Source organism: Barbus barbus (genome assembly GCF_936440315.1).
Source record: "Barbus barbus genome assembly, chromosome: 49".
NCBI lineage: Eukaryota > Metazoa > Chordata > Actinopteri > Cypriniformes > Cyprinidae > Barbus > Barbus barbus.
The window spans coordinates 9,496,250-9,509,616 of record NC_136727.1 but is presented as its reverse complement, the minus strand read 5'-3'; the positions used below and the strand labels follow the sequence as shown (position 1 = coordinate 9,509,616).

General features: G+C 36.6%; 2 protein-coding genes across 2 annotated transcripts; one reads left to right on the top strand and one right to left on the bottom strand.

Annotated features, from left to right (window-relative positions):
- Positions 1–807: 807 nt before the first annotated feature.
- Positions 808–2,387, bottom strand: LOC306867176 (immediate early response gene 5 protein-like). The gene has a single exon (XM_079412750.1). It carries the CDS (start codon positions 2,098–2,100, stop codon positions 1,294–1,296), a length of 807 nt encoding a protein of 268 aa, XP_079268876.1. The 5' UTR covers positions 2,101–2,387; the 3' UTR covers positions 808–1,293.
- Positions 2,388–4,638: 2,251 nt separating this feature from the next.
- On the top strand, positions 4,639–10,945 carry LOC306867460 (syntaxin-6-like). Its single transcript, XM_079413120.1, has 8 exons — positions 4,639–4,804; positions 5,490–5,659; positions 5,743–5,837; positions 5,914–5,976; positions 6,064–6,192; positions 6,310–6,416; positions 7,071–7,165; positions 7,664–10,945. The coding sequence occupies exons 1-8, from the start codon at positions 4,770–4,772 to the stop codon at positions 7,738–7,740; spliced, it is 771 nt and encodes a 256-aa protein (XP_079269246.1). The 5' UTR covers positions 4,639–4,769; the 3' UTR covers positions 7,741–10,945.
- Positions 10,946–13,367: the final 2,422 nt, after the last annotated feature.

The following is a 13,367-nucleotide window of genomic DNA, read 5'->3' as shown; positions in this document are numbered from 1 at the left end:
GACTGCTCTTGTGATGTTTCTCCGTGGAAAAAAGGTTGAGAAGACTGTTCTCTCTTGTAGGAGAAGGCATGTCATGTTGAATTGCCTGGTCCCTGGGAGAAGAGAGAGCAGTCTGCGCTGAAACTGAACCCTGCATACCACACATGCTTCAGGGGCACAATAGCTCTCTTTACAGCATGCAGTAAAAATGGCCTGCAAGTGATGCAGTGGAACAGCAGCTGAACATTCTTGTTCTTCTCAAACTTGTTGGATCACTTTTGTCCAGATAGTTTTGTTTGGGGAAGCTGCATTTTAAATATTTAAATACTAACCCTAAATTGTTTTTCATCGACTCTTATATTCAAAATGAAGTGTATGAAATATGATTCTCACACTTCCTGACCAAATAACTTCCAAGGGTTTCATTAGTGAATACAGAATAGTTCTATGTAATTTAAAAACATATAGAATTCACAAATTTAAAATATGAATTCAGGTAAATTGGGACACTTCTGATTCAACCTTGTATATGTGATTTATGTGTATCACAAACGGCAATTTCTGACAATCAAGTAGTGTTATATATTTGTTAATTGTTAGTATTTTCAATTTAAAATCGTAGTGACCTGCAATTTAAAATTATTTTAAAGTTCTATCACCGTGGGAACCTTGAAAACAGCATTGGGCTGTAATTTTAAATTTTCTAAAAAACAAAACAAATAATAATAAAAAAGCTGACATTTGAGAAAAGGTGGATGAGGTGTCATTCTGAGTCATGTTCTCAACGTTTCCACTCGTGAACAGAAAGCACAGAAACCGTGTCATTTCACATTTTTTTAATACGTGAGCACCACGTAAATTGTCATGATACCAAAATACATAGATTCAGAATGAGACAAACAATATATACACACTCGAATATTACAAAATGTACAGGTCTTTTTAAAACAAAGACGTTAAAACAGTGGCCTAAACCTCGTACAGTCAAGTTTGGTGATCGACCCTGAATTGGTTCAGTGACAATGTAACATTGACCTTCATGATACATTTGCATATGTTGTAATACCACTGGCTCACATGGCCTTATAATGTCTGAGAGTTCAACACTTCAAGGACTGTAGTAGATCCCAAGCACCAGCATTCAGATAGCTCCTTCACTAGAAAGGCATCTTACAGGCCAAACTGAGCTTGTACTTTGGTAGCACCACTCATGCTTGCTGGGAAGTCCCATACTACGATGTTGGGCCTGACCACGTGTTACCAATGCGCTTAGATCAACCCGGATAAGTAGTACAGTGCAGTGCAAAACAGTTATTAGAAAGCTACTATCGCTGTACTCCAAGGGTTTAGGTTCTTCAACATTTGGTCGCAGCAGATTTGTCCACTATCCTCTGCTTCAGACTCAGGTTTAGCACCGTCTTTGCTGAGAAGTCCTGAGAAACTGGAACCAAATATCGTAATGAGGTTGGACACGTTACTTGTGTCCATCGCCTCGGCTTCCTCGTCCTCTTTAGCATTTGAGGAAGCAACTTTGGTCCTTTTTTGAGGCGAATCGCCACTTTCAGTCTCCTCAGCGCTTCTTTTCCTGTTTGAACAAACGTGCGTTTTGAGTGGTTCCCCGTTCGCTTCAGGCGTTGAGTCTCGTTCTGCTACTGTACTGTCTGAGGGACTCTTCTTGGGTTCGTTAATGGTTTCTGGCGGTGTTTCAGATGAAACCTGTGCCACAGAGTCCAAAGAAGAGTTTAGCTTTTGCTCTTGTTGTGAAGTGGAAGTACAATCCGCCTGGTCTGATTTCACCTCATCGTCGTTTTCGCGATATTCCCGCTCGTTCTGTTGAGATTCCTCTGAGCTCTCTACTCGGTCACATTCCGTTGTAGAGGGAGGGAATTTCTCTCGTTCTGGGTCCGTAATGTCCCATTCGTTCCCTTCTCGCTCGCCCTGAGCAGCGTTGAGGTAGGCGCCGCTGTAGTAGTCGCTCAGATAGACCTGGCGCGCGCTGCGAAGAACCAGCGAAACCAGCAGGTTTTTATGCAGTTTAATGCCGCCTCGTTGAACGCGCGAGTTGTAGATCTTCCCTAAGGAAATGCTCATAATCCGATGGGCTTCTACTTTGTATTCCATGTCTGGAATCGATAAGGCAAAGTTCACAGAGGTACAAAGTTCGCCGGGCGTTTGATTTCCTCTCAGGATTCTCCTCAAACCGCTACTGCGACTTGGCCACCAGCGCGGAAACGCGTTAATAAAGAACGCCCAAGTAGTTTTTTTTCCTCCTTTAGATCAAATCGTCCTGTATTTTGTTGACACAATCCTCATTCTCATTCACAAAATACAATATCTGTGTTATTGGGTGAGTGTAGGAGTTTTGAATACCTCACACATTCTCTCCAGCACCTAACAACGGTCTAGGGAGGAATGAGACCGTTTCTATTTTTATCTCGCTTTTATACTTTAGCGTCAGCGGCTACACTAGCCAATCACGTCTCGAGTTACGTTCTGCCTGCGTTGTGAATATCGCCCCGCCAAATAGGCGATGACCAATGGGAGAGCGCCGTGGCGATGAGTCATATTTAAATACTAACGTGGGAGAGCTGTTTAAAGGGATAGAATTGTTTTCAAGCTAAAACAGCTAGATATTTTTACAACTCATTGTGTTTGTTCAGCTATTTTGATTTATAAAACCAAGACGAACTATATTTAAAACGCAAACAGAAACGAATAACCATACAATATCGACATATACAAGACACTAACTCGTGTTTTTTACAGATTATGTAGCATATTTACGTTAGGCTCCTTTTTTCATATATTTAGTTTCTAAATATCCACATTACTGTATTATTATTGTTATTTTGTACACGGTTTCCGCATAGCAGCTCATCTCGTTCTGTTCAACAAAACTGGTACTTCCCCTTTAATTTTTCAACTCACTTCCTCGACTGATGTAATGGTTTATCTGCTACAGTTGTGTCACGTGACTCTATTGTGCAAATCCATTGCGGTGTCTGGCCGAATGTGAATGGAGCTGTTAGTGGGGGAAGGGCAATGTTTTGTTTGAAGAAACAGTTAGCTGCTACTCATGAACGACAATGAACAGTGTGGGAGATTTGACCTTGAACTGATGATAATGCGATGCTTTCATTGCATATATATGACATTTTTTTAAAATGAGCAATCCGTGTGCGCTGGTTTGTGAGTGCATTAAAGATGTGGGTCATAAACAAACCTGACAGGAAGTGCGCGCTATGACGCAAGACACTTTCAGAGATTGTTTACATAAATATAAACGACCAGTCATCATGTCATCCGCAAAATATCTGTGAGACATCCTTTGATTCTAGTGCTTCGAGCCATATTTCAGATTAAGAATGTATTATTGATAGAATAAGAACGAATGGAATAAAGCCATCTGTTATTTAAATCAGAATCCTGCTTGCAACACAAGGTCCATATAAAATAATGTAGGCTTTGCTCATCTATTGCAAGGCTGCTTGTTGATGGGAAACTGGCAACTGATACTATAAATAAAACCAGAGCTGATTAATAATTTATGCAGCTTTACTTACTAAGCTGAGCTGAAGTGTTTCCAGCTGGTTTTACATCACACACAACGTCCCCTTACCAGTGGATAGCACTGGTGTAGATAGTCAGCTAAAGAGAAGGCTGTGCGCTGTGTTGAATAATGTATGAAGCACTGCTTTAGTAGGCAGACGAGGTCCAAAGCTACGTTTATTAAGAGAAAACAGTGGCAGACTCATAGTTGTGGCCTTTTTCTATTATTTTAGATTATTTCAAATATTATTGCTGTTGTTATTAACTATTTTATTTTTTGGGAATAGATTGGAGGTGTTTCATTCATGTAATGAGTTCAAGTAAAAAAACTAAAAAGTATTGGTGGCACCATAGTACAATACGGTATCAGCTGGTAATACTATTGTACTATGTGAGAAAATGTATATAAAAAATAATAGTTTTTTTTTTTACATCTACCATGATACAACCATGGTATTTTTGGAAGTAATACACATTTTTGAATATGAAATACCACGATACAAAATTTTCTGAATTTCAAAGCGGTATTACCATCAGATATCATCACAATACCATGGTATTGATAAACATAATAATTATAATAATGATGATGATGATGATAATAATAATGAGCATTATAATTATTAAATTATGAATTATTTTTGCATTACATTTTAAATTTAAATTAAAATAATAATAATTATTATTATATAGAAGTTTACACTCAATATCAAATAATAATAGTAATAATTTAAAGTCAATTTATTGCCTTAGATGCTATAGAGTTATATAGAGTTAAAGATATATTTATTATTATTCATAACAATAATAATATAATGTTCCATAATAGTGTAATATACTATAGAATTATTCAATTATAACAGAATAAAGTAATATTGACTCTCTTTCTTTGTGTGTATGTGTGTGTGTGTTTATAATTACAATCTTGCTTGTATACACATTTCAACATATCTGTGGCAATATTGCTTTGTTCTTTTACTGCAACAAACCAAAACAACCCACGCAGAGCACGCCGGTGTTTGTTTACCGGGAAGCTCTGTGTGTGTGTGTGTGTCTGTGTCTGTCTAGAAGCTGAAGGACCCGGATGTGATTCCGCCAAGCAATGGCGGCTGAGCGGATCCGGGCTCCGTCCCACATGTAAACAACATATTAAGCGCTCTCCTTTGTTTAAGAAAAGCAAAACCAGCCGCGATCAGGAGCATGAGATTATCGCACAAGAATCGACTCATCTGAGCACCAAAATGTCGATGGAAGATCCGTTTTTCGTGGTTAAAGGGTGAGTTTATGGCTTAGATCGATGACAATGGGCGAATATCAGGTAACTTAGAAAGGAGAAAGCGAATTATTAGCTCAAAGTTTTTTCTTATGGTTAAACTTTTCTGTTTACCAATGTTAGCATTACGCACGAACGCTTTGGGAGGTCGTGTGTGTCACTACGCTTAAAACAGCTGTTTCATTGAGATCGTTATCATGTTGCCATGGCAACCGTTATTATCGATTTTCCCATCATTAAATCATGCCATTTAATCGATATCTGTGTCGTTTTCCTTTGAAGTGGTATTGTTGTGTGGTATCTGCCAGACATCTGCTCTTTGATATGTCATGCTTAAGAATATGTAATATGGTATACTTTGAAGTACCTTGGAGTGCCATTTAAATACTACGGTAAAACAATAGTACCATGCTATTTCCCAGCGATATCTTCACTGTACTGGACATATATACATGTCCAAAAACACATGAATACCATGGTATAAGTCAAAGTACTATGGTATTTTCATGTTATACCATCACGGTGCCATGGTACGTGTCCAAAATCAGGATATTATCATGGTACAAAAAGTACTCTGTAATACTATAGTGTTTATATTTATGTCAAGCATAACATTTGCATTGTCATTGTTCAAATACTGTTGGGTTCCTCACTTTATAAAAAGGTTTAATGGATTGCTTTTCTTTAGAGAGGTGCAGAAGGCTGTGAACACAGCTCAGGCGCTTCATCAGAGATGGATGGAGCTGCAACAGGACCCGGGTGGAGCCAGTAAGGAGGAGGTGGACTGGACCACCAATGAGCTGAGGAACAGTTTGAGGTCCATTGAATGGGACTTGGAGGACTTGGATGAGACCATCAATATCCTTTTGTTTCTGGTAGCCTATGTTTGGACTTGAAATGGTTCAGGTGTTTATATGTTATAGCCTTAACCTTGTCTTTAAGTATTGTGGAGGCTAATCCAAAGAAGTTCAATCTCGATGCGATGGAGTTGGCCAAGAGGAAAGCCTTCATCACTAGCACAAGGCAAACAGTCAGGGTGAGCAGATTTGAGAGACATACACATATCTGCCCCAATGGCACATGAATATCTCTAATTGAGTTTCATCTTACAGGAGATGAAAGACCACATGGCTAGTCCGATGGCAATTACAGTGTCTGAGAGGAAAAATCGACAGGTTTGTACTCAAACTATGAAAGCCAGAGCCAAATTATGATTTGATAGTTTACGTATAATCTCATGAGAATTTATGATCTCGGATTAGAGTTTAATGGGTGATGGTGGGTCTCGTGGCCCAATCTGGCAACCCAATGCAGATAAGTACACCAGACTGGACCGGGAGCTGCAGACGGCAAACTCACAGTTCATCGAGGAACAACAGACCCAGCAACAGGTACGTCAATACATCAGTTATTATCGCAATTAAGAGGTGATTATCACATGATTAGCATATTGCACCATATTTCTGAGCACTTATCAGAACAGTGTGTTTTATTTGTGCACATTGCAGCTCATAGCAGAACAGCAGGATGAGCAGCTGGAGTTGGTGTCGGGAACTATTGGTGTCTTGAAGAACATGTCCCAAAGGATTGGCCAAGAGCTGGATGAGCAAGCTGTGTAAGTCACTTTGAAACTGGGGATGTTAGGTAGGAAATCTTTGTGTGTATGTTCATTTGTCATTTAATCTAATTAGTATCAATTTATAATTTTTTGTTAATGGAAAAATATGTATACAAGTTATAGATTATTATTTCTATTTTAAATTATATATCATTTGAAAACGGGATCTATAAATAATAAATTATGTATTTTTTAATGGACAAATTACATATATAAAATCGTGTGTATTTGTATATGTATGTGTGTGTATATATATATATATATATATATATATATATATATATACACACACATATACGCATATTACATTAAAAATATAATTATTCAAATTAGTTATATATTAACGATTTATATGTGTGTGTGTGTGTGTGTTAGTACTTGAACATCACGTATATGTAATTTTTCATTTTATGTATTTTCTAAGTATTTTAAAAACAATTTATTTGTAGTAAAAAAAAAAAATATATATATATATATATATATATGTAATATAGTTTATTATTTATTCATCAATTACAAACCAGAGCACAAAGTAGTACATGAGAAATTGACCTGCTTTTGGCGTGAATCAGTTTGTCTAGTTTGCGGGTGAGTTAACAGACCTCAAAACTTTCTGTTTCGATTCTGACTGTGTGTCTGGCCTGTTTTCAGAATGCTGGATGATTTTTCACATGAGATGGACGGCACTCAATCCAGACTGGAAAACGTCATGAAGAAGCTGGCTAAAGTTTCTCACATGACCAGTGGTGAGTAATACAGCAGCCGAAGAGCAGATACGCTTCATTTACAGTCATACATGGTTAAAATCAGTCAGAGAATACTTTCAGCAGTCATTCAACTGAAACCTCTTATTTTAATATTTAGCATCCTATCTGACAATATTTACCTTTGTTTAGTTTTATTGCAGTTAAAATATTATGCTGACTGTTTTAAGTAAAGTTTGTCATGATTCATAAAGTTGGCACTCTGTTTACTACCCCTTGACTTCCTGTTGAAGTTAAAGGTGATTGGCTGCGATGCACTTAAAAGGCAAAGCATTAACAGGAAGTAAAACTTCCGGACCTATTCATAGGAAACATTTGGTTGAGAGACCAAGAATTAAATCTGAACTTCTGAAAGTTGTGGGAATGTTTTTAAAAACATTTAGTTCTGCCTTCACCATAAAACCTCTACGGCTATACGGATTAGCTGTTGAACCTAATTATGAGTGTTGTAACCTGTGATATTCTCACTTGACCCTGCAGATCGGCGACAGTGGTGTGCTATAGGCATTCTTCTGGCCATCCTGTTTGTCGTGATCATCCTCTTCATTGTTCTGTGAACAGCACTCCTCCGTCCTCTGCCTCTACAGCACTCCCTCCTGCGAACGGTCACTCCAGCGAAGGTGCTTGGGAGACAAACAAACCCTTTCTCCATCTTTAGTCCATGATACAGTAGAACGCTGCTGCTTTGTATCCTTTTGCTTTCTTATAAACAACCCAGACTGAAAACAAATGGATAACATGGTTTGTAAAAACAAGGGCTGTTTTTTCCCAAGCGCATTATCGGTTTGGCGATAATACAGTCTGAATCATTTCGTACGAGTTGTGTTGTAATCCAGGGTAAATCATTTGTTTCCAATGGACCATGACTTTTAATGCTTAAAGGGATAGTTCGCCCAAAAATAAAATTACCCCATGATTTACTCACCCTCAAGCCATTCTAGGTGTATATGACTTTCTTCTTTCATACGAATACATTGGAGTTATATTAAAAAATGTCCTGGCTCTTCCAAGCTTTATAATTGTTTTTAAAGGGATTTTGAAGCCTAAAAAAGTGCGCCCATCCATCATAAAAAGTATTCCATATGGCTCCAGGGTGTGAATAAAGGCCTTCTGAAGCGATTTGATGCATTTGTATAAGAAAAATATCCATATTTAAAACTTAATAAACCATAATCTCTTAACTGGGGTACACGTGTTCATGAGAGAGTGGCGTTCCAGCGGATGATGTAGGTGTAGCATAAGCTCCAGTGAGAAGCAACGAACGCGGAAGCGCGGAGGAGAGAGCGAAACAAAACAACAGTCACGAATTAGAAATACAAAACAAGGATTTGTAAAGTAAAATGTTGGAGGATTTCGATGTAAGACTGATGTAAGGAGACTGGTTTTCCTTTGCTGTGAACAAAACGTGGTTCTCGTGAGACTACCATATTTTCACCGGAATTTATGCTACGCCTACGTCCTCCATCATCCGCTGAAATGCCGCTCTCTCGTGAACATGAATACGACAGTTTAGCGAAAGCTAGAGATTACGGTTTATAAAGTTTTAAATATAGATATTTTTCTTACACAAATGCTAAACTTTACTTTATTAACCCCCCGGAGCCATGTGGAGCATTTTTTAATGAAGGATGGATGCACCTTTTTGGGCTTCAAAATCTCGACCCCTAATCACTGCCATTATAAATCTTGGAAGAGCCAGGAATATAACTCCGATTGTATTTGTCTGAAAGAAGAAAGTCATGTACACCAAGGATGGCCTGAGGGTGAGTGAATCATGGGGTAATTTTCATTTTAGAACTACCCTTTAAACCGCTAAAAGAGTCAAGCTACTAGAAAATTTTGCTGACGTTATTTCCTGTGCACTGCTTTAATCGTCGGTTTAGACCACTGTAAATAAACAACACTAATTTACTAAACACTGGAGTTTAACAAACCATTTACTGTGTAAGCGGGTATGTTACTGATCATACTAATGCGAATGAGTTATTTACTGTCTAAGTGTTTATTTCTGTGTGCTTTGTTTACTTTTTTTTACATTTGAGTTATCAATAGTCAGTTACTAGTGAGATTTATTCACACACTGCGGTTTGTTTCTGAACTGAATGGAATTGTTTTTAACGGAAACGTTGATGTTAAACGCTCCAGATAACTGTCTAAAAGTCTTTAAATAATAGGTTAACAATTCAAATACGAACAAAAAATTGTGCTTTTATAAGCATTAAATATGTGAATTGCGTGACAATTGATTATTAATCTCTAGAAAGTCTGAAAACGGATCACTTCAGATGGAAGTAAAGTTTTGGACCAAATATATTTTAGTGTAAAAGCTAAATTTGAGAAGTAATGGTTTAAGAAATAGTTCACCCAAAAATGAAAATTTGCTGAAAATGTGCTCGACCTCGGGCCATCCAAGATGTAGATGAGTTTGTTTCTTCATCGGAACAGATTTGGAGAAATTTAGCATTACATCACTTGCTCACCAATGGATCCATTGCAGTGAATGGGTGCCGTCAGAATGCGAGTCCAAACAGCTGATAAAAATATCACAATAATCCACACAACTCAAGTCCACTATTAATGGCTTTAACGGTCAGTACATTTTCAGCTCATTTTTAATTTTGGGTAAACTATTTCTTAGTTATAGGTCACTAATTAGCCAGTGCCTTAGCACCGATTTCATTTTAGAAAGCCAGGCACTTGTGACAAAACGTTAGGTTGCGTTTCACATTCTTGAACTGCTCAGCGAAGATGTTCGTCCAGTATTTAAAATATATATTTTTGCAAACGGTTTGCGGTATATGTCCACTGCTAACTCTAATGGAAGCGTATGAAGCAGCAGTCACTAAAATGAAAAGCACCGTATTTGTTGTCTTTCGACAGCACAACACTACATATTCTGTGAAAAACATTTATCTTACTGGATATTTGTATTATTTTTTTGTTTTGTTTGTATGTTGTTTTAATAATCTCTTGGGTAAATCACACACAGAAATGTTGTATTTCACCCCAAAATCAAAAAAAAAAAAAAAAGTGAAATTGTATTTTGTGTAATCCTTTTTTCCTGCATTATTATACAACATTATTTCCATGCCAGTTAAGCACTTTTGTCATTACTGTAATGTGAAAAATCATGATTTTTTTATGTAATATAGTAATAAAAGTAATGTTGTCTGGGCACAATAATTTTAAATAAATCCAATTAAAACATTTTTTAATTATATTGTAATTTAATATATATATTTCACATTACAGTAATGAGGATTGATAAAATGTGCCCAATCATGAAAATAATGTCATATTGCAAAAAAGTACAGGGAATTTGCAGTGTTCTTATTTCTCAGACATTTCCGTCGGCCCATATAATAGTGTTCAGCTGATTCTGACTGCCCTCGGTCACATGATGCAGTAGGTCAGTTCTGATTGGTTCGAAGTATGACTGAATTGATTATGCAATTTTACGATACAAATAAACTGATACAATTGCACAATTAGGTCACTGTTGTTGAGTCGCAGTGAAGGAGCAGAGAGATCAAGGTAGTGAAGGGGCTCATAAACACTGTTCTTCCTGACTGTGTGGATTTCAGTTGTACGTGTTTGTTTGTGATGTTTGTTTGCTACTGAAGAGAATTTGCGAAATTCGTTTTTTTTTTAAAGCCCTCATTGTTTCTCCTCGTCCCTCAGAAAACTCTGTCAAACCTTCCCATGTACCCACAACCCCTCAGTTTGTTACTGTGTGAAGCTCTGAGCCCCATTAAAAACAAATCATTGAAAGATGGTGTCGGATTGAATTCCTGTCAATGTGAGGATATAAAAGGAATGTAAATAAAAAAATTATAATTATCAATAACAATATATGAATTTATTTAAAAACATGTCAAATATATTATGAAAATGTGCTTATTTTTATTTGTGTATTAAAATAATTTATAGTTTTTTAAAAAATTACAAATATAACTATTTATTTTTTACTATTTTAAAAGAAATTCTGTATAATGAATATATAAAAAATACAAAAGATAAAATTATTTAAAAAAATGCATTAAAATACAAAGGATATAAAAATATTAAATATAATTTATATTGTTAAAACGATTCTTTAAAAAAAAAAAAGTTTACCTTTCAAGTATTACTTGATAATATGATAATAAGACTAACTGCACCATGGTATTGTGGCAGAAATGTGGGGCTAGCGTTTGTGCATTTGTAAAAAATGTATTTAGACTACTGTTTTACATATAAATAGGCTACCTAGAAACCATATAGTTGTATTTTTGTCACAATATTGAGGTGCTATGTGGTTTTAACTCTGGTTATCATGATGTAAATGTATGCTACTATGGAAGAACAATGGTTAATTTTAATAAAACTCAAACAGTCAAAAAAATAAAATTTGTTGCAATTTTTACAGATGTTACTGATTTTGATAATGAACATAAATTTACATCTACATCCTAACTCAAACTATTACCGTCAGCTCAATGTCAAATGTGCGTTTCTAAGAGACAAAATAATATATATATATATATATATATATATATATATATATATATATATGTATATGGGCGTGTATAAATATAATACGGGGGGGGGCTCAGATTACCATTTGCGTTCAGGGGGGGTCAATGAACCACTGCTCTGAGCGATGTTGTGTTGTGCTGGTTGTGGAGTCAGGCTCTTATTTCAGCATCTATCAGAATATCAGCGTTGATGGTTGTGTTGATGCTGAGCGTTTGTCTCTATTGATCCTCTAATCTAGCAGAGAGGGCCGTTCACCCTGATTTTATGACAGGTGGCGTCTTTCTCCTCTGCCTCCCCTTCCTCCCTCTTTTGTCTGGTTCAGTAATGATTAGAGACCAACACCTGAGTCCCACGCACACGGTGTTAAATATGTACTGCCCATTTAATATAACAACATGTAAATAAAAATGTTTTTACATGTATATAGTACAGCATTAGGATTTATATTACAGAATGAATACTATATTTTTGCTTAGAATCTAAATGTTAATTCTGTAATAATCATGATTCTATTATTTTATAGTGTTATAATTATGCATATATATGCATATATATATTGATTATTTTGTTCATTTAATGTATTTTATATTAATATCAGTATTATATATGTTTATGCAAAGTAAAGCATTTCTAGGATTAATGTTGCATAATATTTAATATTTTAATGTATTATTTTATATCAAATAAATATACAAATATTTTTGACATGTAGTACAAAATATTTACAGCAATTTTTATTGGAATATCCATTCAGAGAGCTGTAATACATAAACTATAAATGTTTGGCTCAAAATAGTGGTGATATTTGTGGCTAAAACTGGCTTTGCATAGCTGGAGTGCTTCTAATGATGGATTTAAAGAGGCCATGTGCGTGTGTGTGTGGCAGGGAGGCAGCAGGTGCAGGATGCAGGTTCAGTGTTGGGCTCCTTTATCCCGCAGTAAGTGGAGGGGACAGCTGAGCTCTCGTACCCAGGGGGAGGTGGGGGCGGGGGCGGGGAAGAGACACACTCCTTTGCCAGCTGAGCTCATTAGCATCGCTACACACAACACAAACATCAACCCGCACTTGAGAGCAGCTATCATGTTTATGAGAGCACAGAACGACTATAAACCTACCCGGAGTCCTGTTAAACAGCTGTCACGGACAATCGCGAGCTTTTCTTCTAGTTATCGTGACACAGCTATGAATATTGACTAATGAAGGGTTTAATTGCTTAAAGCTGAAGCCTGTAAATGCATATAAGCATATATAACGACATGAATGATATTGTGCAGCTAGGTTAGATTTTTTTATTAGTTTTGTAAGTGTTCTGACTTAATAAATGCATGTATTTGATTGTTGTGTGTGTGTGTGTGTGTGTGTGTGTTTTCAATGTCGTGACCAGGATGGAATCAATCATTGTCTAATCAATAGGGGAGGACAGGCGAGATTATTGACCAGCACTCGTGCCTCACCAAGACCCTCAAACATGTCTGTAAGCTCCTCCTGTTATCGTTTTGCCATTGTAAACCCCAATCCTGCACTCTCAGATTCACACAGATCGTATATTTGCGTTGAAAACGTGAAACGTGAGTAGTGAAATGGGGAAAATACGCAAGGTATTCTGACTTGTTTATTAAAATTGAACTTGTTTTAACATTTGCGTGATGTTTTTAGAACACTGCG